This window comes from Suncus etruscus, chromosome 2 (assembly GCF_024139225.1).
Source record: "Suncus etruscus isolate mSunEtr1 chromosome 2, mSunEtr1.pri.cur, whole genome shotgun sequence".
Taxonomy (NCBI): domain Eukaryota; kingdom Metazoa; phylum Chordata; class Mammalia; order Eulipotyphla; family Soricidae; genus Suncus; species Suncus etruscus.
Window position 1 is genome coordinate 144,864,533 of NC_064849.1, and position 14,610 is coordinate 144,879,142.

The 14,610-nt window shown below is 33.7% G+C and overlaps 1 protein-coding gene across 3 annotated transcripts in view; it reads right to left on the reverse strand.

Annotated features, from left to right (window-relative positions):
- MEF2C (myocyte enhancer factor 2C) overlaps positions 1-14,610 on the reverse strand; it is a 167,836-nt gene that overhangs the window by 98,843 nt on the left and 54,383 nt on the right. For all 3 annotated transcript variants that reach the window (XM_049769137.1, XM_049769136.1, XM_049769135.1), the window contains exon 2: positions 10,806-11,001. In XM_049769137.1, the coding sequence (XP_049625094.1) occupies positions 10,806-10,859 (54 nt within the window). In that variant the 5' untranslated portion in view covers positions 10,860-11,001. The remainder of the gene's footprint in view (positions 1-10,805; positions 11,002-14,610) is intronic.

Here is a 14,610-nt window from a genome sequence, read left to right on the forward strand (position 1 = left end):
TCTATTCTTGTCATCTAAAGCCCCCAAATCATTATTAGCCTATTAAAAAAATTTTTGAATAAAGAATAGATAGAAGGGTGAAAGGATGATGTAATTCAAAGCAAATTTCTTAAAAAATTTATACAAGCTCAAACTAAGAAGACTGCCATAGAAAGGAAAATTTTTAGTGACTCTTTTGCTGTTATTTTAATTTAGAATAAAACCCATTTTTGTTTAAACTAAATGATGAAACAAATAGACTGGATTATATTTTGTGTGTTAGTTAATTGAGGAACTTGTATGTCATATTTCTGATAATTATGTTTTTAAATCAGTGCTGACATTATTTGGTGACTTTTTTCCTAAGAAACTCAAATATTTTGTAGCAAGTTCTCTTGATACATTAGACAGTTGCTTCAGTACAGTTTATTATCTCCATTTCCCAGGTATACTATAAACAAAGACATGGATTACATTATTCATGCTTAAAAAAACTCATTTCAAAATGTGTCATTTGTCTTTTGCTAGATTACCTTAATAATCATAAAGAAATCTGAAGAGTATTAACAGATTAGTATAAAATATTGATTAATGTCAAAAATAACTTTGCAGGTTAAAGTGAAAAAGTGATATTAGGAAAAATAAAACCGAGAAGTTGGTTTTTAGATTTCGACAAGAAAACCATAGCTCTTTGTGTGTGGATTCTGAAGCCAATTCTACTCTCAGACTTCAAGTCATTTGCACTAAAGCCATTGAGACCCAAGAGCAGACGTTGATGGAACCATACACTATCCTGTATTAATGAATATTTGTTTAAATTTCAAAAAATTAGACACATTTTGACTGGTATCCTGGTTCTAGGCAGAATTTTTTTTAAATGTGTCTCTAATTTACACATAGGCAATGTACATAACAAGTTCTAACAACAGAGCACAAGTTCTGTACCAGAAAATTTCTTAGAGGTTAGGGAAATGAATTTAACTACCATGTAAAGAAAAAGACATTTCATAACAAATCTCCAGCCTCTGCTCACTCTTCCATTCCTGGTCCATTCATAAAGTCACTTCAGAAGAACTTCCCTACCATATTAACTGTGGGAGTCCCATATCATAGAGGAGAGAAAGCTAAGAATAAATGAAGGAAAACAGAACTTAACTCCTCAAATCTATGGGAACAATTAAGACTACAATTTAGACAATGTCTAACGTACTACTACAGGAAGCAATGCTGGTTTTAATTTATGGGTTCCAATACCTCCTTCACAAATTATGAGTCTTTTCTTGCCTGATCTTAATGGAACGTCAATACACTCATAGAGTGAAGAATAATTTTATTTGTTTAATTCATAAAACAATAGCAGAGTTTTATTAATTTTGCTTTGTTTTAGAATGAATCTGGCTGAATATAGCCAGCTAATTCTATTTTTAATTTTGTCTATTTTTTTTTAGAGACATGATTAACAGAACCCAGATCCTATGCAAATATTTTAGATTCCCTCTTTCTCACCCCCAGCCCAGACAATCTTAAAGTTGCCTCCTGGTTAAGGAAACTGAGTGACTAATGAGTGATAAGTTGGACAGCTCAGTGATACAATGCACTCTCTAATCCAGAGCCATTAGGACATCCTATGTGTTTAAAGGGTTGAGGATGGAGTCAAGAGTCTGCTGCGACCATCTCTAATTGAAAAAAAAGGGAAATGCCTCTTAAATGCTCTTTTTCTTCTCCCAGCTTGTTCCTGCACTAAGTAATGGTACAACTGTTCTAAAGTATTCCTCTTCCATTTTATTTTGTTTAATTCAGTCTGTCATTAGAAAGGCTTGCGAGCTTTAAGCTTGATGATTACTCTCGGTGGGAGGAAGTAATACCGCTGCAGACTTGTGTTCTAGACAAGCACTCTTTTATACAATGACGGGGCCTGCCATGGTAAATGAAAGGCTCTTTAAAGAGCAGTGAGGGGCTCTTTTAAGCAGACTGCTACCATGTGCTGTAACCCTCGAGCATAACTTGCGAGGATGAGACAGCAGTGTGTTCTGCTGCAAAGAGGGCTATTGTCCTCGTTAGCCTCAAGCAAATTGAGCCCTGTTTCACTGCAGTGTTGTAAGATTTCCAAAGGGTTTTTAGCAGTCTTCCTAAAATTCTGAATATGATGAAAGAATTAAAATGAGGTTCTAGGAGTGTAGAATTTAGATTTCTATCAGCCCCAACCCTCAAGTCAATATCCTTCAAAAAAAAACAAAAAACAAAAAACAAAAAAACCCTTCAACTCGTGTGCACTCCACATTTTGTTGAGGAAAAATAATAAATAATACATATTAATAAACTCGTGCCTATTAACAAATTCAGGCTGTATTTCAAAACATCTGATATCTATTTTCTGTGAAATGTCTTGTCGACAGGAGAAGAGAGGAAGTAGTATGAACTACAATTATATTGATCAGGTTTAGAGAGACTTTTATTATGGTCTAAATCTTTCAATCTAAGAATGTTTGGGATTTAATGAAAAAGAAGATTGTGGTATGAGAAACCCACTAAAAGAGGTGTGAAGTCCTGAACCTGTCCTCAGATTGCATATCAATGGTAATACAGTATAAATTTCATTTTAAATCTATAAGGCAATATGTATGCTTGTTAATTTATCTGTGATATTTCACTCTGATTGGTCTATTAAAGACTACCTTATATTTTGAATCCAAACTGTAAATGTACAAACAAAATAAATGTTTCTGTTGTTCTAGACTTCATGTGTGTAAAATATCTAACTTTATATGAATCAAGTAAACCAGATTAACACTTTTGGGGCAAAAACATGTTTACGAGTTTAACAAAGCCCAAATGTACCTAAGGTAAAGGTCAAAGACGGCTTCATTCCCTGCTGAGCAAATGCTCAGGAAGCACATTTTTCTATGTTTCCTGTCATAACAGGAAGAGTGTAACTTCTTCCTTTCCACAATGGCTTCAGTTTTACCTCTTAGCTCCAATATTTTCTCCCTGAGGGCCTTCCAAATCAATCCTTGCAAGACAGAAGGCAGGAGGCTGTCTTCGCTGTCGTTTCCAAACAGTTTCATTTGTTGAAATGTTATTTAAATGTTATTGAATGATTCTTTAAGCTAAATGTTCCAATTTAAAATTAAAAGTCAAATTTCCAAACATTTAGAGTGGTTCTTATTTCTATTAGAGGTCCAAGATATTCTCAAGAAGCACAAATACTTATTCCATATTATGGAATTTCGTTTACTTCTTTTTTTAAGCGAACTCTTTTTAAATTTTCTCTCTTAACCAAAGCTCTGCTGTAAGAAAAACAGTTTCTAAATTATCTCTCAATAAGATTACTTCAGGATATAAACTTTAAAAATATTCTGTCCGTACTAATTTTTTGAAGACCATTTTAAGTGAATAGATTATAGTATCAAAGGAAGTCTAGACTGCAAAGGATATGGCTTTTCAAAATATTAACGACATGTTCTTTAATCTACAATTTGGAAGAAGCCTCTGGTTTATGTGGTCTACTTATAATGCTAATATTTTTAGTGTTGGTTTCTCTGTAATGCAATGTCACACACAGTTTGCGCATTTGCAAAGCAAAAGGTGATTTGTGGCAACCTGATGAGTGCACAGAGATGAACCAAGCCATTGACTATCAATTTCTACACAAAATGCTTGAGAGGGAGGGAAGACAAGCACCAAATCTTTCCATATTAAATTTTCAAATGATAATTATGTGAAATATACCAAGTGAAAAACTTTGAAACCCATACTTTCCAAGAAGAGTTTATTTCTGAAATAATGGAAGAGCTTTAGGGAGAGAGTTACCATTTAACTTGTGAGAATTTTAAGCTCTTTGATATCTGATCAAATAAAAAGTAATAAAAGACTCTAATAGCCGTACAGATAATACCTTTCAGTTACTAAAGGAATAGACTATGTGGACACAATATAACATGCTCCATACCAAAAGTTTGTGGCACACTATTGAGTGAACACTGTCATTCAGTTAGATAGAAATGCGACAGACCATTTGTGAGTTGTTTTCAGATTGCTAGGAATAAAACAGAATAGTTGGATATCATAGCTATTAAATATATATATTGGAGCACTCTGGTTTCTAAATAAGAAATTAATGAGAGTATACCATCTATTATTTGACTCTTTTAGTTAATTTTCTTAGTCCCGTCAATCATCAGTAATTCCAACTCCTCGAACAAGAACTTTTTCTCCTTGATAGTTAAGATCAATAAAAAAAAATATTTGACTTAGATGTATGGAGAACTTTTGTTTCGCCTTTTTTTGTGTGTGTGTGGTTTTTGGGTCACACCCGCCAGTGCTCAGGAGAAACTCCTGGCTCCAAGCTCAGAAATTGCTCCTGGCAGGCACGGGGGACCATATGGGAAGCCGGATTTGAATTGATGACCTTATGCATTTAAGGAAAATGTCTTACCTCCATGCTATCTCTCAGGCCCCAATATGGAGAACTTTTAAGTAGATTTTCACAGTATGTGTCAATACAACCTATAACTCAATTCTAAGTAAATATATCACTAATGACATTCTCTAATTTAATTTATATGTATAGGTATAAAATATACAATTTAAGGAGGCATTTATGTTTTAAAAATAATAATGAAGGGAAAAGGCATTCTTATCTTCAGAATAAGGCATATGGAGGCTTATGAGAAAAAACATCATTGATACACTGATTGAAATTTTATTCCTCTGGAGTAAATGAGTAACCTTATCTATTCATTGACCAATATAGATAACCTTACATAGAATTTAAAGTATAATTTCTTCCCAAGTAATATATATTTAATATACATATAAGCACCTACCAAGTTTGAATGTGCTGTTTTGAGTAATGACAAAGTGAGACAGTGTTAAGGGATTAATATGGCCTTTAGCTTAAAGTTGAGAATTCATTATAAAGTTATTTGTTGAAGCAATTGATCTGCGTTTATGTACTATCCAGTTTCTTAAATTTAACAAGAAAATTTGTCTCAATTTTAACAAATTTCATTTTAGATTAGTAGGTTGTTATCTCCGGAGCTCAACAATGTAATTAGTCCACTCACTTAGTGAGTCACTTGAGAAAATCAATACATATATCTTTTTATTTTCCTTTTAATTTTTTAAGGGATGCAAGATTTTGTTTTAAAAAAAGCAGTATGAAATTCCGAGAGGTTGCATGTATTCTGAACAGGTTACTGAGCCTATTTATTACAAGTAAAATTGTACAAACTGAAATAGGAACTTGAGAGAGAAAAAAATTTAGAAAATTTAACAGTTATTAACTCTAAATTCCATTTACACCTAAGGGGATTCTCTTGTCCTATTAACAGGAGAAAGTTTCTAATTGTTCTTTATTTGTGCTCCAGTTATTGCACTAATACTCAAATAAGTTTTGTTTACTGGCAAATGGTATTAGTGTGAAAAAAGATATTTTAAAATATTTTACTCATAACTTACTGTATCAGGCCCTAAGTATTTTATTTGACAAGCATTTTTCTTTTACAATTATTCAAACATTTATCTGCCTTTTTAAAGCAAGCCACACAATCAGATTTTATCATTCCTATTCTTCAATGTAGAAATTGGAATAATTTACATATAAGTAAATAAGTTTAATTTAGGTATACCCAACTTTAAAAATAATATTTCTAAGTAAAGAAATAGATAGGTTTCTATAAAATAAGTCATAGAAAACTATTTAAAAACATGTCATTTTCAAGAGAATGGCAAAAACTGGTACCAACTGAGGATGGAAAGATTATTGTTTGATTAATGAAGGTAAATTTATCGGATAAAAATTAAAGATGCAGATGAAAAGGCTAAAATTTAGTGTCTGACTATGCTGTTATCAAAGTGATAACTATAGTGATAGGTCAAGATAATTTGTTCTATACCGAGCACTTGAGACCAAGTACCACAACGTCAAGACTTGGAAAATTCCTCTCCAGCATTGTCCTGTAAAATGTGATTTTTTTTCCTTCCTGTCTACAAGCTATCCTCTGCCACCAGCCAGTCCTTGCCTGATAGGATTTGCTCCTGTTAACATCTGAAGACTCCTTTGTAATCCCTGATCTACACTGTTCCACTTTTCCTTCCATCTCCAGGATAGCCTTTTAAGGTTATCTTCTAGCAATAAAGCTTCAGATGTGTTCTCATAGCCCAGAAGTTGTTATGATGGAGATCACACTAATTGTAACAGCAAACAGTATGAATCTTAATAGGAACAGCTAGTAGGTAATGAATAAAACACCGTATCATATATAGTAGGTTTTTTATATCTCCTCCTTATTTGACTATCTCAGTAATCTGATAGCTAAAGGTATGAGTTCTTAACCCTTATTCTACTGATGAGGAAACTGATGAGGCACATTTTTCATTAACTTGCTGGAGAGTCACAAAACTAGGAGGTGGCAGAACTAGAACAAGTACAAACTGCGTTTCTGAAAGCAACACTCACTGCCGTTATACATTATGCCGGATGCAGGGTGCATATTTGAGCAAATATGTTTTGTTTGATTTAAGTCTGAGAGATTTGGAGCTCAAATCTTGGCCACCATTTAGGATTATGTCTGGCTTCAAAGCTTTGCATCATCTGAGGACTGCTTATGGTCTAATCACACCTCTCTTCTCTCTGAAGTCATAGTCCCCAGGCTTAAGAACCATGGGCTTTCTTGGACTCCTTGGCATGATATTTCCTTTCTGAAGGAAATTTGCAAATACATTTCCTCTGCAATGTCTAACTCTGACATCTTTAGCAACCTTTACCATTTTCTTAGAAAAGGAGAACTCTCAATTTAAATAAAGTATCTACTGTTAATCTTTTCTTAAAATGTTGAGGGTTTTATTCAGAGCATATATAAAAATATTCATTATATATTTTCATATTTCATATATACTCATTCTACTAAAGTCAGAGACTCACGTACTGACCCATAAGTTGCATTTTGCCCTCCCTGTTTTTGATAGTAAAATTTTAAACAGATACATTAATTCATTTAAATTGTTCACAGATTATTATTTTGTTGACTTGTTTCTGAACTGCACAGGGTCGGGGCTACTCCAGGTTCAGTGCTTGAGGGTGACTCCCAGAGGATCTATGGAAATCATAGGGAGTAAGGGATAAACTTGGGTCTCCTGCATTAAAACATGAGCACCAATCACTGAGCAAATTATTTGCCCTTGTCCATGGTTACTCTTGTGACTAAGGATGCATGGAAATAAGTTTATAGACAAAGGTGCATGGCTTGCATGTATTGTGTCCTGAGTTGTTTCTCTTTAGAATCACCTGGTTTCCTGAGCATTGCCAAATGAGGTTCTGGTAGTCCCCAGCACTGTTGAGCCTGAGCAATACCACACAGTATCTGGAATTTTAGTATTGAACCTCCTGGTCTAGTTGGCTGAGTACTGCAGTATGGCTAGTTGGTTTCTAGTTGCTAGTTAGTTCAATGATATGTGGCCCTTGCATTGAAGCGCCTAGCCTTGGAGTTTTCTGAGCATTGCTTGGAATTATCCCCAACTCATACATACACATACACACACACATACACACACACACACACACACACAAATAGACTAAGCAGAGGAAAACAGTTGAGAAAAGCTCACAAACCCAAAAATATTTGCTCTCTTGCCCTGTACAAAAAAATGTTTGCTGACTTCAGTAACAGACAGTAAGCAATATTAGATTTTTGTTATCCCTAAAAACTTAATGATAGACATGTACATTGTAATTGAGCTTTACTTGATGAATTAAGAAATAAATAAGCCTTTATCTGTAAATGGGATTTCTAAGGACTAAATGGAAGAATATCTGCAGTTCTGATTACATGTAGCAACTTTTATTAAGTTATCTGAAAATTTGTGTAAGACAAACCCACAATTCATGATTTTATTTATTTTTACACACTAACTTAAGAAATCCATCTTGTTTAGGTTACAAGTTGAAAAATGAATAGTTTTCATAAACTTGGAACTCTGGAAACAAGAAAATAAAACAAGCTATTAATTTTTATATTCCCCTAAACTACTTTTACACAGTTGGAGTTTCTGGATTTTAGTTATTCTCTACCATTAGGAATTATTCAGTAAGGGAAAATTTCTATTTTAAAAGTGAGCTACTTTGGTGAACAACAGTCTTATTTTTTAATGATATAGAGCTTATCACATTAACTCTGACATATGACAGTGAGCCACTATTTGAGATTCAATTTGAGAGTCAACGTTGGCGAGGGTGGTAGTGGTGGTATGTAAGCTTCAAAAAAATTAAGTGGTTCACATATTTTTTCTCAACATATGAACATAGCTTAAAAGAAGACCATGGGCTGGAAAGATGGCAGAGGGCATTTAAGCAGATGTCTTACATGAACCTCAACAGAGTTAAGTCCCCAACACAGCATATGGTCCTCTGAGCACCGCCAGGAGAGACCGTGGAGTATAAAGCCTGGCATAAGTTCTTAGTGTCATCAGGTGTGTCACCCAAAAAAATCAGAAATAAGTAAAAGAAGCCCACAACAGTGATATATCTTTTCTTGTAGACTTACAGGTCTTGATTTTAGAAATCAGCTCCATTCCATAGGTTCTTTCACAAAAGCCCTTGGACTATTCTCACAGAAGGTGTGAATAAACAAGACCAGCACATGTAAGTAAGATGGCTATTTAAAATGGGTCATTAGTCACCTAAGAAAACCACTGCAATACATATTAAAAATGTCAATGTTCAACTTTACCTACTTGTTTAAAATAGCAAATTAGTGGGCCTATTATGTCATCTAAAGATGGAAATAACAAATAACGAGATGCTAAATTTCTAAGGATTAAATTAAAGGAATTCATCTTTAGAATTAAAGAAAAATGGGGCCAGAGAGATAGCATGGAGGTAAGGCGTTTGCCTTTCATGCAGAAGGACAGTGGTTTGAGTCCCGGCATCCCATATGGTCCCATGTGCCTGCCAGAGGCAATGTCTGAGCATAGAGCCAGGAGTAATCCTTGAGCGTTGCCGGGTGTGACCCAAAAACCAAAACCAAAAAAAAAAAAAAAAAAAAAAAAGAATTAATGAAAAATAAGATAACCTAAGATGCATTTAAATAAACTTTCTTCAAGTTATTCTGATTTTCTAAAATGGCTGAGATGAACAACAATTATACATGCAACTATATTTAAGTTAACAAAAGATATTTATTAACTCAAAAGTATACTGCTATAATTATTTGAGTTTTACATTCATTTATAGAGCATAATAAAAGTTCACAAATTCAACTTGTAAAATACTGTCTTTCTCTTTCAAGCAAGAGAAAGATACACTGAATTTGAACCTAAAAATTACCTGGCAATATGGATGAAGAGTAGGTGCTAATTTATATAGTTTTTAACTGCACTCAAAATAGATGATAGTCTAAAGAAAAGGGTCTATACAGTCCTAATGTTATACAATGTTCAACATTTAAATCTTGATATCAGGATATAAACCAATTCAAGATATACTGTGGATTTATGATGACAGATACTGTCATTATTTTGAGGAGGTCTTGACTCACTGCAATAAATACTGAAGGCTTCTAAATCTTAACATTATACAACTTTTAGCTTAATTTTGGTTCCCAAAGCTCAAGTTGTATATGCCCGTAACATACATATATATCTTAAAATAATTAAAGACATAACACAATTTAAAAATAAAATATATAAATGTTTCTATATCTCTAATTGGCATACTGGTTTTGATCACATAAGTATTTCTCCCTTATAATTTATACATCTAGCAACATAAAACTTTAAAGAGCAAATCGAGATACAGGGGGGTATAGAAGGGGACAATAGGGGAAACAAAGTCCTTTATTTATTTTTGGAAAATTGGTTTGAAGTGCATCTTCAATACCCTCCAGGCTGAGGCAGTCTCTTCACTGTTCTCCAATAATATGCAACAGATAGACCACTCTTCTCTCCCTTGGTCAAAGGATACCTTGCCTGTACTGTAAGTCTCCATAGTCAATGGATGGGATCTGGCAGTATCATAAATTTTCATAGGATCCAATATTTGATACTGTATATTACAATGCATAAGAAGAATGCAAATAACACTACAAGAGCTGACTGAAGTGTGAAGACTAATAGTCAAATCACAGATATTATATTTACTGCTAAATAGAATGTTTGGAGGTACAGATTAGTTGCATCATTCAACTAGAATCACTGGTGCTATAAACATAAAATGTATTATGTCTACATTTGTAAAATTTATGATTTATGATTTACAGAAAGTGGAGAACTAATTTATTGTTTTGCCCTAAGATTTGAAGTTACTGGTACTTTGTGAAGGGGTGTGTGTGTTATCTTTAGCAACACTGTATTAAATATTTGAGTATATTTCAAAGTCTATTCTGTGAATATTCTGTGAATAGAGTAAAAGTTATAGTGTTTGTATTATAAACCTTGAAATGAATGTCCACAAAGGCCTACGGTTTCTTTGAGTGTAGGAATATCTTTTTGATGATGTGTGCAATGTCACAATGTTAGGATTATTAACTTTTGATTACTGTCCTATTCAAGTTCTACAAGGACAGTTCTTAATTTCATTTTATATTGAACTAAAAAGTAAATAATCATGAACATGTAAATTATATTTTTAAAATCTTAAAGTGCTTTTCAATTTTACATATAAGAAACATTAACATAGAACTTGACCCCTTTTGACTCACAAAACCTCCCTTCATGATGTCTGGAACCTTCAAATGTTTTCAGAATCAGTATCTGTAAATGTTTTCAGTATCTGAGTAAACCATAATCGTTTATGTATGTAATGAGAGGAAAAATGTTTACTCACTCACCTGTCTGTTACGTTCATCCATAATCCTCGTAATCTGAATCTTTTTTCTCCCCATAGTCCCCGTTTTTCTTCTCTCTCTCGTTCCTGAAATTATGTATTTTTTCCTTCCTTTTCTTTCTCTTTCCTGATTCCTCCAAACAAGTCTCCTTCTTCAGCACTTGCACTGCTCAGTTCCCAAATTCCTGCATTCGTTCCTGCTAAACAAAAAAAAATGAGAAAAATTAAATAGCACTATAATAGCAAGCTAGGTTCCTGAGCACTAATTACATCCTAATCTTAAAAAGAAAATAAACTATATAGAAGTCAGTCACGAGAATGAATGACAGTAAGAATTAAAAGTAGCACATCAGGAGCATAAGGAGTAGGAATAGTTTGTTTTTATAATTAAAATAATCTCATAAGTAATTTAACAAGTCATTTACATGATAAAAACTATGCTTAGAAGCACAATACTGGAAATGCATCTTTTGCGGTTTCTTTTTTCTTTTGCAGAGTTTCTTAATATTTTTAATAAAATTAGGTGACTATTTCACCCTTCTGTTATGAAAAATTACCTAAATCAGAGAGTTAATGAACCTTTATGTACCTGTGTATGCTAAGTAGGGCAGCTAATTCATTTCTGAAGGGAAAACAATCTCATGTTTTGACAGCAGAGGTGATAACGTCCCTCGTTATGCAAATAGAATGGACGATTATGAAAGTGCTATTTGATATATGTAAATGTCAACTAATTTAAATTTAAATCCTTTAATCTTATTTTGAAAAAAGTCACTGCTCTCTGAACACTGTAAAAATAATATAGGGTATTTAATCTTATATAACAAGCCTCTATTCTCACTGAGATCTTCTTTTCCTTTTGAAAGCCCTTAAGCTATATCTTGAATACAAGAATAAAAAAGGATAATTACTCATAGGAAGAAATGGTACAAAAATTATAACATTTTTTTTTATAAAAGACATCAGTCCTCTAAATTTAAATATTTGAAGAAGACAAATATCTCTTTGGGCAATAAGATTCAAAACTACAGACACTTGCTATTATACATTAAAGAGCTTTAGGTCATGAATTAAAATGAAAGAAACAATCATCAATAACAGAAGATAAAATAAGAAACTCAGCATATTAAACACACATATTTTATTTGGCTTTAAGTTATATCCAAATTTTCTGGAATGCAGTGAATGACTTTTTGCTGTGAAACATAGAAGCAGAAAGCAGTCCACGAGGTTCCTTCATTTGCAAGAGCTTCAATTATTCTAGCCTGTCTGACGTCAAAGAATGCAACTGCTTTTACACATTGCTAAGAATTTCCCTGTTTATTTTAGTTGGTGTCTGACAACAGACCCGATAAATTCCCACATGTATTATGTAACACTAAGCCAATGTCCTGGCTATTTAATAGATTATTTGGCTCCAATTCAAAGTTATTGGAACAGAAAAACTGCATCTGAGCATCAGCTGCCTTTTGATTTCATTAATTTAATTTTTAAATTCCTTATCACCTTGAGTAAATTTTTTTTAATTTAAGTTTTTTCTGATGATCTAATTGTAGAAGCTATTATGATATAATTAGTTTTAGTGGATTAAGCACTCCTTAAATACTAAAACCATCACTCTCTTTTGCCCACTGCCTTCCTACTAATTTGCAGCTCAGGACTGTCTCTGAGAATACATCCATTGGGGAACATCAAGATCACACAGTACTCATCAAAAACTATTACTCCAGTGGTATTTTTTAAACACAGGAAATACTTCAAAAGTTTCAGTCATACATGTAACATACATTTAATAACTACACACTAAAAATCACAATAATAAAATATACTAAATCAAAGATATGAGAAATCCACAAAGCACAATTACATCATATAGCTATTGTTGCCAAATACTCTATTTTTAGAAATGGTCTTAAATATCACTGGGCAACGGTCCTGTGTTTCCTATAGTCAGCCTTACCTTAGGAGCACTCGGCACATTAGAATCGTGTTTCTCATGCAAGACCCCAAAGACACAAACAGCCTTCCTGTCACAGAAAAGCCAACCCATGAATCGACAGCAAATGCATGTGGGATAATTTCCTTTGCTTTCATTTAGCTGAGGCCAGTGGCACTATCGGCTTACAAGACTATGCCTGCCTAAGAGCTTATTCAGTTTAAGGTGGAAGGTCAGGGTGAACAGATTAGTGTGGTGACAAGGTGGAGAAGATGAAAACTCCTACAGATGCCAGTTCCAAAATATAAACAAACAACCAAACCAGTAGAGAAATGTTCCTGAAGAAGTCTCAGGAAAAGAAGAGAGTCAGTGAACCAAACTTAGAAGAGTTGCTCCATATCATCACCCCATATTACACAACTTGGAAGCAGAACTAGGATTTTTTTTAACCCTTAAAACCTGATTAGAAATACTTGTCAGAAAAAGTTTTGAGGAATATCACACACACAGAGTAAAATGCCACTGAATATGTGTTTTTCTTTTTTGAAAGTTAAAAAGTAAATTGCAATAAAATTCAACTCTTTCCTATCTTCAGCAAAAATGAATATTCTTTGGAATGTTGCTTTGAACATTTTTAAAATGCAATGTTTATAATTTTTAACTAACCTCTACCAAAAGCTTCGTCAAGAGGAGACTGAAGAACAATTTTCATAAAGTTAAAATTATCATGAAACATGTGGCTGAGGACACTTGAGTATGGGTCACCATATTTTAAGGCTCTTAGTCAGAAATCAAAGAGTTGGATAGGTCAAAAACAATAGCTCAGCGACTGTTTTCTTAGCATGATTATTTCTCTAGCCTGATTTTTATGCTAATGCTATACTGTAAGTTCAATTGAAAGCACTAATTTCTAAGACCTAAAAAGAGTGAAAAAAAAAGATTGTAGAACCATTTATAATCTGTAAAACGATTTTATATGTATACAGAGAAAAGAATATAACAGCTCAACAACCTATAGTAAGAATATCAGGTTATGCTGAGAACTTTCATTACGCACAATCAACTATAAGTTTAAAATACTGCCAGCAGCCTTGCCGCTATTTCTTTCCACATGAAAGCAGCATTCTTGGGAAATGACAGAATTCTATATAAACAATCAGTAATTAAAAATAAAAGAAAGGAAAAGAAATGTTTTACCATCGTTTCATTCTATAGAGTTACAATCTTCTAATCTTCTACTACCTCCCCCCACCTTTTTATTTTTATTTTTATTTTTGCCAAGCTAAATGTAAGAAAATAAAATCAGACTGCTTACTAAAAAGGGGAACTTCATTCTGGTAGGCTTCTGCTCATTTTTAGTTTGGCATGAGCTGAGAGATGAAGGGCAAAGTGGTCTGAGACCCAACCGGAGAAGAATTTCTTAATGGCAGATGCTCAAGATCATTCTTTCACCCTGATCTCTGCTCTCATTTACAAACAAGTTCCCTTGAGTATCACACACCTCCCCCACCTTCCTCCCTTACCCTTCTGGTTCTCTCCATCCCTCCCTTCTTCCCTCCTACAAATCCCTCCCAGAAACACAGAAGAATCTTGACAGAATGGCAGGAAACACGCACAGACTGGTCAGGGAAGGATATGATGTCAGTAACCACGAACAATAAAAGGTGTAAAGGTGCTTCCTTCCCTAAACTGTTCCAGAAGTGCAAAATGGGAACCAAAACTCTCCACTTCCTTCTCTGAGCAGAACTGTCTGAGTTTGCTGTGCAGCGCACCCCACACAGAGAGGCCTTGAAAAGTTCAGATAAGGGGCAACGAGAGAAATCCAGACAGAGGGATGAAATTTCTGATTTGTTTTTTAAACACCTGAGAAAAA